This window comes from Lutjanus erythropterus, chromosome 10 (assembly GCF_056507025.1).
Source record: "Lutjanus erythropterus isolate fLutEry1 chromosome 10, fLutEry1.hap2, whole genome shotgun sequence".
Lineage (NCBI taxonomy): Eukaryota > Metazoa > Chordata > Actinopteri > Lutjaniformes > Lutjanidae > Lutjanus > Lutjanus erythropterus.
The window spans coordinates 25,291,654-25,308,606 of NC_139326.1; the positions used below are offsets into that span (position 1 = coordinate 25,291,654).

At 40.0% G+C, this 16,953-nt stretch overlaps 1 protein-coding gene across 7 annotated transcripts; it reads right to left on the minus strand.

Moving 5' to 3' along the window:
• Positions 1-264: 264 nt before the first annotated feature.
• Positions 265-16,953, minus strand: hnrnpk (heterogeneous nuclear ribonucleoprotein K). 7 transcript variants are annotated; one of them, XM_084728773.1, is made up of 18 exons: positions 16,816-16,928; positions 15,516-15,589; positions 15,224-15,384; positions 14,642-14,739; positions 14,297-14,353; positions 13,284-13,327; positions 11,684-11,756; positions 10,496-10,609; positions 9,926-10,054; positions 7,779-8,107; positions 7,134-7,181; positions 4,990-5,029; positions 4,557-4,564; positions 4,161-4,174; positions 3,658-3,690; positions 3,410-3,477; positions 2,764-2,933; positions 265-1,180 (listed from the first exon to the last, which is right to left on the minus strand). In XM_084728773.1, exons 3-18 carry the CDS (start codon positions 15,279-15,281, stop codon positions 1,150-1,152), a joined length of 1,314 nt encoding a protein of 437 aa, XP_084584899.1. In that variant the 5' UTR covers positions 15,282-15,384; positions 15,516-15,589; positions 16,816-16,928; the 3' UTR covers positions 265-1,149. The 7 variants fall into 7 exon arrangements, with proteins under 7 accessions (XP_084584899.1, XP_084584896.1, XP_084584892.1 ...); XM_084728766.1 differs by lacking the exons at positions 265-1,180; positions 2,764-2,933; positions 3,410-3,477; ... (1 more) ...; positions 4,161-4,174; positions 4,557-4,564 and having other exon boundaries at positions 4,660-5,029; positions 15,224-15,367; positions 16,816-16,942; XM_084728771.1 differs by lacking the exons at positions 265-1,180; positions 2,764-2,933; positions 3,410-3,477; ... (2 more) ...; positions 4,557-4,564; positions 16,816-16,928 and adding an exon at positions 16,748-16,811 and having other exon boundaries at positions 4,660-5,029; positions 15,224-15,367.

Below are 16,953 nucleotides of genomic sequence, written 5' to 3' on the forward strand. Positions count from 1 at the left end.
GGGCACTGGGTTTTTGTGATTCAAGTTTTATCATTATTTTCTGATATTCTAGACAAAACTATAAATCACTTGGTCCTGAGAACAATCTATAGATAACATAACATTTAAGACATTCTCAAGAGGCGTAGCGTCATAGATAAAAAGCATGAACTATCAGCTGAAACATGCCTTTAACAAAACTTGTAGTCCAGATGCCATTAGTGCACAGAAACTGATCCAGCTGCAATGGTTTTGAGAAAAGCAATAATTAAAAATGCAAAGTGGTTCAGTAAAAAGTGGCACCATCTTTATTCATTTTACAATTTGACAATGTGGTAAGTCTACAGCATGGAGAGCAAACAAGTGTAGAGCACAGGAAATTGTAGGGACAAAATAGATACGTTCAATATTATCTGTCAAACCTCCAATGAAAATGGCAAAACAAATCTCTAGCTACAGGTTTCCATTTGTGAGGAGTTACTCAAATTATTTTAGATTTATTTTAATCACACAACTACCATGGATATTCTTACAAATTTGTCAGAATGTCCTGTATTTCGTGTATAAGACTCCCAACTTAAACATCCCAAAATCCACTGTGAAGAGTAAAATTTCCCACATCTCTAAAAACAAAACATACATGGTTCAATATGAAAAGAAACAGCTTACATTCTGCATGTTGCTAATGTTAACTGTGGTACAACTGTGTGTGAAGAGACCGATATAGACAACAGAAAGCACACCAACCCACACACGCTGACATGCTCACACACGCGTACACACACAGGACAGATTTAAACCAGAGACACAAACATACACATACAAGTCATAAAAAACAAAACCATCAAAAAATAAAGGTTATGTTTATTTCTGTCTGTCTGGAGACTGAAGAATATTTTGATAGATGTGTGTTAGAAAAAAAGCAAAGTGTATCTGATAAACTAAATGGACTACACTCTTTAAAAATGCAGAACATCTACATTTTCTTTTATGCACAGGAATGTTGGACATTTATTTCATTAAAAAATACAAAAATAAAATTCAAAAAAGACACCCACAATCCAGAATAATAGTCTGAAGGGGATATGCTGGACAGGGGCAGAAAGGTTGAGGGTTAGGGTGGGGCTAGGGTGGGCAATCTGAGTCTGCTTCAATCTGAGTCTCCTGGGTCTACAGCAACTGACCAGAGTACTGCTTCACACTGAAATAAAAAGAGTGGAAAAATAAATAAAAACACATAGGAAGAAAAATGCCATTCACAGAGTCCATGACAGTGTAAACATATAACTATGTAACTGTGAGGGTGAAGTCTTGGGAGGAAAAGGATGGGGATGGGGGCTGAGGAGAAACAGACAGGGAGCAAGAAAGACAGGCAGAGAGGAACAGGTGAAATAAGTGGTGGAAGGAGAGCGAGGAAGAGGAGGAGGAGGGAAAAAGAGGGGTGTGGTTAGTCCTTGTGTCCAAGCAGGTGCAGCACATTGACGGAGGAGGAGGAGGAGAGGAAGAAGGAAGAGGGAGGCAGGGTTAGTTACCATGGCAACACACTACACTACTCATGAGACAGCGACGGCAGGTCTACAGCTGTATTAGCATTCGGGCTAAGCTCAGGTAGCATCAACAAGGAAGTAGTGTGTATTATACGTGCCTACTGGTTGTCAAGGGAGACAGAAGAGGAGGAGCCCGTGCTATTTGGCAGACTGTGATTTGTTGTCGGTTGATCTAACTAAAAACAACAAAATCACTAGTCTTCCACACAGCAGCAGCCAGGGGAAGAATCAATCCACTCCCTGCTTCACAGTGAAACGGCTTAGATGGTAAATAGACATTCTGCTTTTTTTTCTTTCTACCAATCATATTCAATGGACAAATGTGACAGTCAAAGACACAATCACATTGACCCTTTTAAAAAAATGTTACATCTATTAAGTTTGCCTACTCCTTCACAGCCATTTCATGCAAGAGGGAGGTTCGAACTAGTTGCAGGTTGCATAGGGAAGAAAGGAAGGGGGTTAGTGAAGAAGAGACAGCAGGCAACAGAAATGCATAACCCAACAGAAAGTGGGTTAACTAGTATTAGGATGCAATTTCAGAACAATACATTAATGCATTTAAAATCTATTTACAGTAGGTGCAGTTCAGTGGGTTGAGAGAGAAATAAAGAAAGTAAGCATCTTTACATATTTGTAGTTTTAATAGCTTTCATGAGTCTACAAGACTGTGCATTCTAAGATGGGTTGCATCTACGGTTAATAAAGATTAATCAACAATCGATCAATGGGTTGTTCCAAATTGAATCGAACTATTACCAAATAAAGATCTGAAATATAGTGGATATTTTTAGGAGTGTCCTCCACATGTTATCTGATATTCAATTACATGTGTTTGAGATGTACAGCTCTTAGTCGTTATGTTTCATAGGCTATGCAATGTGGGTATGATATGATATGGATGTTGATGATGTTGATATTTTTAAAAATACAATTCATGAACTGATTGTTAATGGCACTGACGACTGATTAAGGAAAATGCTTTCTATCTGCAACACTAGTTGCATCAACACACTTTCTATGATGCAACCCAACAGATGTGAACCAAGGCAAAACAATGAATCCACAGAATGATTTTCAGAGAGGTCTCCATTCTAGGAAGGCAAGCTAGTTGGCTTGATGAGCACAATTTAATGAGATAAGTGGTTTACCTACATTCTAGGGTGCTAAATCGAGAATTTCTACATCTAATGAGACGGGTGTCAGTGTAATACAATAGGGCTGTGTCAGAACTTGCCTGTTCTGTAGAAGGAACTGAGCATTCTGGATTTGATCCTGGGTGCCAGTGATGGTGATGATTCGGTCCTCTGAACCTTCCAGAGGCTCATCGATCTTGATGGAGGCTCCAGACTCATGGCGGATCTGTTTGATCCGCTGGCCTCCCTTACCAATGATAGAGCCAGCCAGCTGTCGATGGGGTGCCGAGAAGCGAATGAGAGGAAGGAAAAAAATATATATATATATATATATAAGCAAGTGTAGAAACATTAGTGAGGATACATGTGTGGAGATTTAAATATGTGAAATGCAAAGAAAGGACAGGGACACACAAACATGACTGACAGACCTTTTCCAGGAAACAAAGTCCCAAATATTTTAGGTGTTTAAATATGAAAAATATGGGTGCAAATGGAAAAAAGTCAACATGAGGGAGACATCTTGACTTATTGGTACCCAAAACTGGAATACTACACCAGTCATTTAGTTACTGCATAAGTAATGGAATATAAATACACATGAAATGTCATATAAGGATAATAAGAGTGTGGACAACAAGAATGTACGTCTTTAAACAGCCTGGCTCAATGTCATTTAGGACAGATTGTACAGTGGGTGACGTAGCCCAATCTTTTTCGTATGTTAAGCTGCTGTCATGCACTCACATCTTTAGGGATCGTCACTTGTGTGGTAATGACAGGACCGCCCATGTCGTTGTAGGAGCCACGTCCACCTGGTGGCAAGAGGGAGGGGAGAGGTGAGGACCAAAGCAGACCAGCAGGGAATAGAGAAGTGTAGAAACAGAGGAAAGTAAGCAGAGCTCTAAAAATCAATACTTGGCTGCCAACACTGTCACACATGGCTCAGCAAATTTTTCTAATAGCACTGATTCGTTGATAAAGTAGAGACTAACCTGACTGGTAGCTATCCCAGGAGGAACTGTTGTCTATGAAGGAGAGAAAGCAAGAAAGACAGACTGACTCAGTGATAAATAATAAGACAACTTATTTCTGTGACATGTATAAACAACAGATATTCAAATGACCAATCTCAATACTAAACTCAAACATATGAATGTGACATGAGACTGATTGTCCAGTTACAGTCCTCCTGAACAAAGCTGTTGATTGATATATAATAATTTGTATATCATCTTAAACATTTTGTGAAAACACACACTTTAATATCATATATACACAGAGACACACACACACACACACAGACACACATAGTGGCAAAGAGCTGCAATGTCCTTCTCGCTAGGCTGTCACTGTCATTTTGTCTATGAACATTACATGGACACCACTTGTTAAAAAGAACATGAGGCCTGCACACTTGGGGACATTAGGACACATTAGAAGCCTTAAAACCACATCCACATAATGACACAGAGAAAACATGAGGCTTAGTACTCACCATATCCTCCGCCACTCTGTAAAAAAACAAACAGAAAAACAAACGGTTACATACAGTACAGCCGATTCCTTTCATCTTTTCACAGATCCCAGCTGAATGGACCGTGGATTGTACGCACAAATGTATGGATGATGCAGCAGCCTCGTCCATGGAGTAGACTCAACTAAAAGCCACCCAGTTTTCATCCATAAGCCAGACTCCTCCTCCTTCCCTCCCTCCAACACCCCCCCCACCCTTCCCGTCTCTCCTTGCATCTCCATCAGCCCCCATTTTCACCTGCTATTCAGCTGCTGCTGTCACCAGGGCAACAGGCAATTCAAAAAGCTGTTGCTGAGCAACGGCAGGCAGTATCCTGCCAGCTCTCCGAGAGGCAGAGAGGGAGAGGGAGAGAGAGACCTTCCAGTCTGTCAACAAAGCGTTATTATTGCCTAGCAACCAACCATGGCCACCCCCACCCTCCCCACCCCCAACATCCTCCCTCTCTTTGCAGGAAAAACAGGCTGGCCATGAAAAGTACACAGTAAGAGGGCAATTATAGCTGATTATTATGGGGTGTCTCCGGCTCTGGTGATTATGGTCATTTGCCTTACGCCATGCCAGAACTAGCTTGGATGCATGGCCAGGGCTCAGATGAGCATGCACACACATTTGCATATGAGTGACCAGAGATGGTTGTATTGTCAATGAAGCTCTATTATCATTACAACACAATGGACAATCACAGCATATTGTCTAATGCTACGACCAAGCAGTATGCTAGCCTGAGGATGCTGGCACCCAATGAGATGCTAGAACGAGAGCTGCATGCATTTAGCAAAGGGTCACTAACCATGTTATCGCTATAGCGTTCCGGTCTGCCTCTTCTGTCACTGGTGACGAAAGAGTGCCATTGAGGGAGGGAGATTTGATGGGGGGCGGGGGGGGGGGGTACAGAGAGATACAGAGAGAGAGAGAAATGTGGGTGGGGGTGGAAAGAAATAGAAATGCTTATAAAAAAAAAAACAAACAGAAAAAAAAACATGACAACATTCCAAAGGAAATTTCTGGTCTGGGTCAAACTGCACACACACGCTGAGCAAGATTACAGTATAAACACATTTCCTCTCAGCCATCTTCCCACACAGTAACAGGAACAGCTCTGACAGTGTTATAGTGAGAGAAATGACAGGTGGTGGTGATGATGATCAGAGCCAAGGGCTGGTGCTGCTTTCCCCCCTAAACGGAGCTCAAATTAAGGAATTAGCTGAAGAAATGTGTTCAGATCTATTTGGTTCTCTTCATACATGTATACATGTACAGATGTCACAGTTATGACAAACTAAAGCCTCAACATAAGTTCATATCACTTGTTGCTCTTGCTTGGCAGTGTCGCTCTGTGGCAATGGTGTATTACATATTGTGGCGTGAGCTAGGATGAGAACTTAAGAAAAGTCAAACATCATCAAGGATGCACTGACATTATTATTTTACAGGCAGTATCAGCCATATTTATATCAGTTTGATTTCTGTGAATATTATCTGGATGTGGACAACTGATACCAAGCCAAGGCCAGGTCAGAGTGTATGGCTTCCCATTAGCCAACCCAAATGATCTTATCCATTTGTTATTTTTCCTGTCAAATAGCTAAATGAGACTGAATTTAAATAGGCAAATAGGTGTTTGCCAGACTGCTGCAATCATGCGTAACTGTACATATTAAAAAAAAAAAGTTTTTTAATGTTAATGTTTTTTGCAGGGGACTCAAGTGACGAAGGTAAGCTTCACATCAGCACATGACCCTCACACACACCACCACAAATACATTCTCTCAACCTGGGAAATACTGAGAGTGAATAGGATTTCAGATGCCTTATTAACGCAGGAGAGAGGTTATACAACATTACTGCACTTCTATACAAAGCACTTCAACTTAGTAGGGAGCAAACATAATGGAGATCAGGGTAAGGAGATAAGGGCATTATAGACAAACTATACAGCAATGAATGTAAGTATTAGCAGGGATGTAACAATATATTGAATATTATACTGTCTGCTGCACTGCTTTGCAATTGTACATACGTAATAGAAATATTCATTGCAAAAGACATTTCACATCAACTTTAAATTAAATTTCTTTACTATTGCAATAAATATCGTATTATATTATATAATATCGTAACAATTATTTTCATTGCTGATTAACCTGCTGATCATTCCCTTGATCAGTCAATTAGTGGCTTGGTTTATAAAATGTCACAAAATGGTGAAAAATGTCTTCCAAGGTGATGTCTGCAAATGTCTTGTTTTGTCCACAATCCAAAGATATTCAGCTGTCATAGAGTAAACAAAGTAACATTTAAGAAGCTGGAATCAGAGAATTGCGACTTTTGTTTCTTAAAAAAATACTTAAACACATTAATCGATTCTCAAAATAGTTGGCAAATAATTTAACAGTGATAATCTATTAATCATTGCAACTCTACTGGTTGTGTATTGTGGTATTATTATACCTTGAATTCTTGGTATTGTTACATCCCTAGTGGTTAGTATTGAGAGTTAAGGATATAACAGGAGGGCAGAAGAGTATCATTTTCTCACAAGCTATGAAAAACAGTGGATAACCTGTCATATTCAAACAATAAAGAAGAAAGGCAGGGAAATATAGGACATGTAGGAATACCTCAACAGTTACAACTTAATTTCAATCCAGAATCATTTCTCACATTTGTTAATGGGAATTACACTGAAAACTTGTCCACACTAGTAAATTACTTATTTCTCACAAAGACCTAAAGGTAAAATGCTACTGTAGACAAAGCACAACCCAAAGGTATAAATGAGGAGCCTTTACTTCAGTGAAATACCATTTAAGAGCACCTACTTATATATGACAAGTGCAAATAATATAAATTAAGAGAGTAAGAGAATGTCGAAGTATCCCTGTTCAAGATAAGTTAGAAGGTTTAGGTAAAGGTTTAGGGACAGAAACTTACTTTGACCTTTCATCTGAGCCACGGTACGAGTCATAGTAACGATCATCTCTGTGGGCAAGATGGAAATGGGAAAAAGACACACAAACACACCCAGACATACATTGATGAGCACATAAAATTAATGGAATGATTACCATGAATACACAGCATGACACTGGATTACACACAGAAAACTGGACTCAGTTTATCCTATGAATCAGACAATGTAAAAGCAAGACTGGTGAATCTGTGAACAGAATGCCCCTGAATGGAAAATAAGCACCTGAAGAGGGATTAATCCTTGTTTATGCAGATGCAGGAGGCGGGAAAAGCAAGTGCTCTGGCACTAAACAGACCCTTGTAGGTCTAAAATATCAAACACTTAAAACTGAGGAGGTTAACAGGAGTAAAACGATCCTCAACTTCAAACTGATCAGTGGGATCATGCAATCATTTGGCTCTGTAGTGTTCAGTGAAACAAAAAGTGTTTAAGATTTTATCTGTATTACATAGAAAACATGCCCATCGTACTGACTTATGTTGCAAGGAAAAAAGTTAAACACAAACACCAACAGGCTCAATGTCTTGTGACAGGACTAACATTTGTGCACAAGCAGAGGAAAAAGCAAACAGGAGAGCTGTACATCACTTATGTTCTTATCTTACCCTCTACTGTGCGGGTGTCCCATGGGCATGTTGCGTCCACGGCTACTTCCCCTGGAAACCCTACTAGGGAGAGGTGGGGGACCCCGGCGGGGAGTCATTTCGTCATAATCCCGGCGAGATGGAGGCATGGGTCCCCGTCCCCCTCTGCTAGACGGCATTCGGTCAAACCCACGGTCTCCACCGCTGGACCTGCCACCACGCATGGGGTACCCTCCCATAAGCCTGCGACCGCCTCCCCTCTCTTCAAACATCACAGTGAAACCACCGTATTCATATGTTTCGTCATAGAAGTTAGGGTCGTAAGGCTGTGCACGGCCCTTTATGGGAGCCTACAAAAGGAAGACAGAGGGAGATGGACTGAACTGCTCAGAGGCATCTGAAATGCTTAGTTTACGAGAATAGTCTTGGTGTGAATAAATGTGGATCTGCTAGCAACAACACAATGGTCATATGGCTGGGCAATATATCGATGTAGTGATATGCGACTAGACATTTTCTTAGATTTTGGATATTGTGATATCCTGATACGGCACAAAGGGTCTATTCCAGATTTTAAAGGCTATATTATAGTATAGGGATTATAGTACATAATATAGTAATTATCTGAATTTCCCAGACTGTTTCTGCTGTTCTAGAAATTGCCATTACACACATGGTTATTATATCCACATTACAGATTATTATTTATCAACAATCTCATTGTGTTAATATTTTGTGAAATTGTGAACAGCCGTCACCACTATATTGATGTAATGACTATAATGGAGGTATTTGGTCAAATATCAATGTTATTGTTTTTTTCCCCCCATTTGCCCCATCAGGCAAGTTGCTCAGGAACCTGCTTGCCCAAGGTCATCTTTTACTTGCCCTTGTACAAACTCGTATTTATTACCAGTTATCAAATAACAACATGGACTACAGTAAATTGCCATGTTTAATCTATGGGCTGCAATGTCTATTAACTGTCAGAAAATAGTGAAAAATGACCATCCCAGCTTTTCAAAATCCAAAGTAATGTCTTTAAATTTCACAGTTTGTCAGTCCACACCCAAAGACATTCAGTTTAATGTGATAATAAATGGAGAAAAGCAGGAATTGTCCATAGCTGAGAGACTGAAAACAGACTTTGGCTGATCAGATAACCAGGTAATCAGTTATCATTCAAATTTTAACCCCAAACTACTATCAATTTAGTTGCCATACTTGACAGCGCAACATGGCATTTTACTTTACCGTCATGGGCAAGCAGACAGCCTTTACTCTTGAGCCCTACACTGTGACCTGCAACCTTCACTGCTTTGTACATATATATCCATCTGCTATATATTAGTTTATGCATATATTTCAATCTTTTTCAGTATTGTATATTTTAGTTTAAAAGAGCACATGATATTGCATAATTTTAGCTTTATATGTTTTTAGCATCATTTTTCTGCTTTATTACTTACTGTTATTTTTATATTGGAGCATTCTGGCTAAAGTTACACAATTTTAAACGTTTTGAACGTTGATGTTTACTGTAATGATGAGTACAGCAGTCGAAGTAGCAAGAGCCTTAGACTTTATATTAAATAGGTTTAATTCTGTTTAATATAGGATCTATGGTTGAAGTGAGTTGTTTCTAACCGATCCTTCCTCCCCAGACATGGCAGAGACGGGCAGGCTACAGGAGCTCCACAGGAGCGCAGGATGGGCGTAACATCATAAATTGACAAAAACAAGTAATGATGAGTCCTCCACTGTGAGTTGATCAGCTGTTTATAACTGTTTGTCAGTTGTCTATCAATGTAAAGTTCAGCTCATTATCCTGAAAACAAAAGCCCACTGCTCTGAAAATACACCCTCTGGACCATGAGTTAAGTGGCTGTCTGTCTCACTGCCTGCCAAACTCCATTAACATTTTGCTCAATTTAACATTTATAAACATCTACTCCCTCCACAAGATCATTAATGATTCCTCAAGACTCAGTAACAGACAGCATGGCATGCTCTTGACATCTTTTTCCATTTGAGTTTTATATCAGGCTACATTTTAAATTTCAAGTCATCAGGTCTGTTCAATCAGAAAAGGGGTTCAATTAATGACTTCAATAAGTTGCAATTTAAGTCACAAAAAGGGCCTCTCAACCACTTCAAAAGGTACTTACTTCAGCGATGAGCTCCAGCATAGTCTTGATGCACTCCACCACCCTCTCCGTTTTCCCTCCGACCAGCACCACCCGGTCTGTCGACTGAGGGCAACACTCCTGAAACAGCTTGATGCTGGTCTTTGTGTTCTGGAGACAAGACACAGTCACATATGAGGGGTGGGAAAAGAGAAAGCTGCTCCATGATACAGCAGCTGGTTCTACTGTGGTGAAGAAAAAAAAAAAGTTCATAGATCAAATCACATCTTTGTCTTTTTATGGGTATTTCCACATCTTTGCGGTAGGTACGTACTCCAGGACAGAAAAGATTAAGCCAGAGGAATGTAATAGTTGAATCAATTGAACAAACACAAATAATGTAAAACAAAAGAATAACAAGAGAAAAATGTTTATTCTGTCTGGGTATCTCCAGCTGGGTTTAATCCAATCATTTCAAGGCACTTATTCTTGTAACAACTGAAAAACTGGCAGTGACAGAGGGCTGTGTGAGAATTCATGCTGTACATGACTCATGCATTACAGTCTGTAAACTGCATTAGCTGCTGATTCCTATCCCTTGTATCAACATACCTCTCGGAGCTCCTTGATCTTGGCTCCCTTCACCCCAATGATTGAGCCCGCCAGGCTCTGGTGGATTAGCAAGCGCAGCTCACAGTCAAAATCCATGCCATTGTACTGCTGGTACTGAGGGAGACATTTATCATGTCAATACTACATTCTTTGAAAGACTCACACTTGTCGGAGACTTATGCTTCGTTGAATTCTAGGAAAAAAATCAACTACAAAGAAGGCACATGATAGCAAATTAATGTGGAGACTGTAAAGATGACAGTAATATTTTATTGCCTACACAGGCACTATACTTCAGATAATGGGCGGCAGACACTCATTATGGTGACAGAAAATCATTTGAAAATTATAATGATTATTTTCATTGTCGATTAACCTGCTGATTATTTTCTGAAGTAATTGATCATTTGTTAGGTCTACACAATGTCTGAAAATGGTGGGGAAAAAAAATCTGTTTTGCTCAAAGCCCAAAATTACACTGTCAAATGTCTTGTTTAGTCCACAACCCAAAAAAACTGAGTTTATTGTCACAGAGTAGGAAAGAGACCCTACATTATTCAAATTTAAGATGTGGGAATCAGAGAATTTTTACTGTTTTTCTTAAAAAACTACCCAAACAAATTAATCAATTATCAAAATAGCCTGTGATTTAATTTAATAGTTGACAACTAATTGATTAATTGTTGAAGCTCATTTTTCCCCCACCAATCAATTGCAGATACAGGCACATGGCAGTAACACTACTGCTGATGTCATGTTACCTAGAAACAGAGTGCACATGCGTATCGAATCGAGCTGCACAATTAATTGCAACATTATCAAAATCACATTTAAATAAACTTGTGTCAAAACAGCATTATAATTAAGCACTGTGATGCTGCAGAGATGCCGTGGCCTACAAATCTTGTTCCTCCGATGTAAGAAAACGTGTTGCATCATCACAATCGGAATAGAATTTTTTTTAGTACAAATGAAAATGGTAATGCAAAATGATAATTCCCACTTGTGGTATTGCATATAGCAATCACAATCTCAGTGTGGCTAGCAGTCAATTTAGTTTGAACTAGAAAGAATCTCTATATCACAATGAACCTTTAAATCTGGTAACATTCACCATGGTTTAAATAAATAATTTAGATGACATGCTTCAACTGGATACAAAGAAAGAAAAGTTCAACCTGTCCTTACCTCCTCCAGTGTCGGGATAATCTTCAGCAGAATTTCTCCAACTGTCTCAATGTCGGCACTGATGCTCAGGATGCTTCATATTTCACCCGCCAATGACAAGGCAGAGCACGGCCACGCAGAGGGTGGGGTTGGGGGAGCCAGCAAAGCATCCCAGAGGGGGAGGGAACAACATTTCAGATCAGAGAATTCATGACATCCCCCTTTTTGCCATTAGATAAACTGATACTAACACAGCTAAAAAGAACTGTTGACGTCCAGTGTTTTCTAAACTTTTCATGTATTGTCAGTTATAATTCAACACTGTAACTGGAAAAAGCTGGTACCCAAACAATGCTATGAAAAGAAAACAGTCTTTTGTCCAGAGAAAGGAAGAAAAGAGAAAATAAAAAGGGACCCAAAGAAAAGTGACTGCATTTGGTGACCACTGAAGGGGGCAAGACGGGGAGGGTGAAGCCTGAGGAAGATCTGGCAGGAATAAGCACCACTGGTGCCAGAGAGAACTCTATAGTCCTAAGGCACAGTTTGGTGGATGCACACCACAAAGACTTTGACTACAATGATCCAAAATAAGGTGTCCAAAACAACTTTGAAAGATCGGGGAAAAGGGAGAAATCCAATGAATCATCTCTCCTATTTTGATCATTTGCAAAGCACCCCATTTTAAACTTTTGCTTGGATTTTGATGCTTTGGTTGTACAATGGGTTGTAAATAAAATTTTGTTGTCTGCACCCACCTAGTGACGTAATAAAATAAACAATGAATTTACGGATCAAGAGAACTTAAGCACAGTTTGTACATGGACATAGAATGGTAAAACAGATTAGGAAGAGCAACAGAGCAGATTATACCATGGAAAATGAAGTTTGCCACCACTGGAGTTGATGTTTTTAGGGGGATGGGAGAAGCGATAAACATAAAACCAAAGAATGAAGAGGTGAGAGGGACAGAGACAGATTATCTGTACTTTCAGTAGCTCCAGCAGTCAATAACCAAATTCAGATGAAGCAGAAGACAAGAAAGGAAAAACAGACACACTCAAACAACACTTGAGTCCTACTTTGCCTTTTGCGTTTCAGAATGGATGGACAATCTGAGTCTATCAGTATAATGGGGGCATCACAAGGAAAGAATGGGATGGTGCGAAAAGCAGGTGAGCTAATGAAACTAACGTAAAAAACAAGAACACCAGTATATCCACTCTGAGGGGGGGAGGGAGGTGAAAACGCGAAAGATAAAGAGGATAGATAATTATCAATGAAAATTAAAGAAACAAAAAAACACGGACATATATTGCACAGATTATAGCAAAGATTTAAAAAGACAAGTGGCAGATTGTGGAAAAACCCTGACAACACCAGCCTAAGTTTCAATGTTGACGTGACTTTAAAAATGGCATATCAAGGATGTGGCTTTTTACAGGCTCAACAGGCAGATTTGGACATGAACGCATTTAGGCATTTTGACTCAGGCTAAAATACTGTGAGAACAGGTAGGTTAAAATACAGTGACTTGACAGAGGCAGGATGACTATTTATTATTCATCTTCTTGTTTGTTTGACCTGTAGTCAGGCAGTGAGAGGGAGGAGCTTAGGGACATACCGCTCAGGCCCACTGCTGTCTGGGACTGACACACTGGCATTGTACTGGGCGTGGCATGGGCAGGGGCCAGGGCCATTCGAGCACAGATGTCAATCAAGTAAGGCGCCCATTTAGGGACAGGGCACGATTATGGACAGGGCCAACCAGGGTGTCAGGTGGGCGGGCGCAGGAGGGGCCATCCAGAACATGGGCAACAGAGGAGGAAGTGGGCAAAAAAGTCAACAGTAAAATAATAAACAAGGGAGAGGGAAGAGGGAAGAGGAATACATTTTTAATATACAGGCTCTACACTGTTCAAACGTGACTTTAATTTGATTCTCTCAGAGATTGGTTTGTCAAAGAGAGAAAAGGAGAAATGTAACATTGGAAATGGGTAATGGCATATTAAGAACATGAAGAGTTCAATGTTTGGAGGGGAATAGACCAGAAACAGTGAGAAAGAGGGGTAGAACAAATTGTGGAGGGCTAGAGAAAGAGGCAATGACATTGAATGAATTAGGAATTGGTCTGTTGCCTTAAAAATGTTAGCTGGCGCTGCAGGTGACCTCATGAACACTGCACTGTGCCCATTAATTTAAATTAACAAGAGCATCAGTGTTGCCACAACAGCATTGTTACAATAAATTATCAATAGGGAGGAAAAAAACTGACATGAAATTGGACTTTTGTGCCAAGGGCCAGTTTAGCTGAGGCAATCACATGATGTTCATGTGAGAGGAAAAAGATAAAACCAACCCCCAAAGGGTTTGTCAGAACATCTCATGAACAGAGGGCTAAGATCGTAGGCATCAGCTAACCACACCCCTTGTTTACACAGAAGAAAACAAAGCCAAATACCAAAATAAGTGTTTAATAACTTATACACGGTAAATGTAAAAAGAACTGCTGTCCCATAGAGGAGGCTGGGTAGTTTTGAGAGGCTGAACACTAATGGAAGGAAAAATAAAAACAAATACCAAATAAAAGTTCTAAACAAAATAAAAATTCAGGGTATATAAAATAGATGTACTCACGTCTGTACGAAGGGCTTTGATGTTTTTTCCACCCTTCCCAATTACAGCTCCTGCATTCTGAGAATAAATGAGAAATGTGAACTATGGCACAGCAATTAACACACACAATGCAAGAGAATATTATAATTAATATCAGAAAGAACAAGGAGTGTATTAATACCACCAATAAAAGGTGGAAGAGATAAGATCAGGTCAACAAAATGAAACCCATAAAAAATTTGAGGGAGTTCAAATCCATTCAAAAAATCACCAGTTTTACTGAGGGTGTGCACAAAAGAGACAAAAATGCTAAGAATCACATTAAGGTTCGACATGGAATGTGAAATGAAAGGAGAGCTGATTTACTTTGCTCTGCAGGAGGATGCGAAGCTCAACCATCTCGTCTGAGTTCCTGGAGCGCTTGAATGATTTCTGCTCATCTGCATCCTCAGCAGGGCGCTTACCTGGCATAAGGAGATAAAAACACACTGACAACCCTGCATACATAACCATTTTCTCCACAAGAGAAAATTCAATAATCCAAAAGACCACAGAAAGCAATGAATCACAGGACTTGTATTTTCAAACTCTGTTTTTACATCATAAGCCAAATCTACAAAGATTACTGTGTGCAAAACTAAGGAAGAAAACGTTTGGGAGAGGAGACCAGTGAATATATATGGCTAAAATAAATTAGCCCAGATTAGAAGAACTGTGCACACACATACACTTTCTGACATCAGCCACTTACAGAAATACCGAGTGAGAGATTTGCATCATAGATAACTTATTTCCATAATCAGTTATCTGCTACAACAACACTGCCATTATTACCCAGTTATTACATAACACAAAGACATTTCTGCTGTAGACAGATTTGCCTGTTAATAAACTGATGCACTGAACAACATAAGCTGTCAAAAAATGTATAGAATCTGTGTTTTATACCATTAGTCTCTGTGTTGCTGAATGAAGTCTCTTCTTGCTGTTCAATTTCTGTCTCCATGGTCTTCTGAAAGCAAGAGAGATGATGTGCTGGGCACTTCGGTCCAGGTAACAAGCAGCAGGGAGAGAGAAGCAGAAAACTGGCCCCTGTGAGATGTGGTAGTCTGTCAGCATTGTAACAAGGGAAAAAAATTAAGACAACTGAAGCTGTATATTCGAGATCCGGTTATTCACGAAATCGGGGATAGCATGGCGGGAAAAACGAGAGAAAAAGTGGCAGAAAAGCCACACTCACCGATATTTATTACAGGGAGAAGGGCGTGTTGATGGGCGGAACTAAATAAGCAAGGACCAAACAGCTGCTGCGACCTGTCGGGGAGGGAGAGGCTAGTTGAAATACTTAACTGTAATAAGAAGTAAGACTCAATGATAGTACAGTTTGAAACGCAACAATTATGATCACATACTTATTTCATTACTGTGTTTGAGTCGTTGTTACTGATATTTAAATAACACAGCTCAATACATGTCGTCATTATTATTTAGGAGGAGACAATCGTCATAATGCAATCAGTTACCACATCGTAACATCTATATAACTGTTTAAGTGGACAGTGAAGCAGGCATTTTGCAATGTTTTGGTGTACAGAAAATCTGCGAATGCAACGGTACCAACGCACAAAGAAGAAATTACTCTATCGGCCGAGTAATGAATGAGCAATATTAAAATTAGACACGGAAATAACATTTAGCTACTGCTGTCTTGACCGGAAATTAACGCGGCTAATTCTCACGTCCAAGCGATGTACAATTAAATAACTGCCGCTGGAAATCAAGGAGTTATATGCTGACACTGACAGAATCGAAAGTGAGATAACGTAGCCCTTTTAAGCTAACTTATCGACCCTTAGCTAAGTCGTTAACTGTGGTTTAACAAGAGAACTCTTGAGAAACTCTCGCGAGATTTATATGCGTATTTCATTAATTGTGCACGTTGTACAAACATAATACATTTTATTACGTGACAACGCAGTGGTTGAGACTTAAGTAAGTTTATGGAGTGAAAACAACTGGGTACGGTTAGGGCAAGACCATGTTTTGGGTTAAAACAATCATTCTCGCGAGGTCTTGCGTCGGTTTGAGGTTCCCTTCTAGACACGACCGTTTAGTGTTAGCTACCGGAGCTAACTAGCCCGGAGGGAAATGCGTTAGCTATGAGCGTCGTCGTGTAGGTTTCGACCAGCAGTTTCACCAAATGTCGATCGTACTCATTTTAAACACTTTACGAGACTAGGTATCGTCATGTGTCGCTGATCTAACGCGAGTGTGTAGATGAAATAAATAATAATCGACCAATACAAAGACCAGTCCGTGTCTCTTTGGCTAGCGGCGAGCTAATTTCGCCATGTTGCTATAATTTCGGTTGAGCACAAGGGGAGCTAACCAGGGCAGCTAATTAGGCAGCGCTGCATAAGACGCCAAACACCAACAAAGTGACCGCTAAAAACATGTTTCTTTTCGTAGTACCTGTGCAGTACCCCTGCATTAGCCTCACGGTGACATAAAAAAGAGGAAAATGTCGTCAAAACACAAACCTGCAGAGCAACACCTCGCTCGTCCCCCTTCCTTCTCTACCTAACCTGGAATTGCACAGGTTGAGCTACAGTGCGCTGATTGGTTGAACAGAAAGGAAATCAAGCAGACGAAAGTCACCATTGGCTAGTGCGGACGTC

Excerpts from the sequence above, each read along its gene's own strand:
- hnrnpk (XM_084728773.1), bottom strand. The coding sequence starts at position 15,281 with ATGGAGACAGAAATTGAACAGCAAGAAGAGACTTCATTCAGCAACACA. Across the intron at positions 10,610-11,683 it reads TTATCCCGACACTGGAGGAG|TACCAGCAGTACAATGGCAT; the intron begins GTAAGGACAGGT and ends TGTCTCCCTCAG. Across the intron at positions 7,182-7,778 it reads GGACACCCGCACAGTAGAGG|AGATGATCGTTACTATGACT; the intron begins GTAAGATAAGAA and ends TCTTGCCCACAG.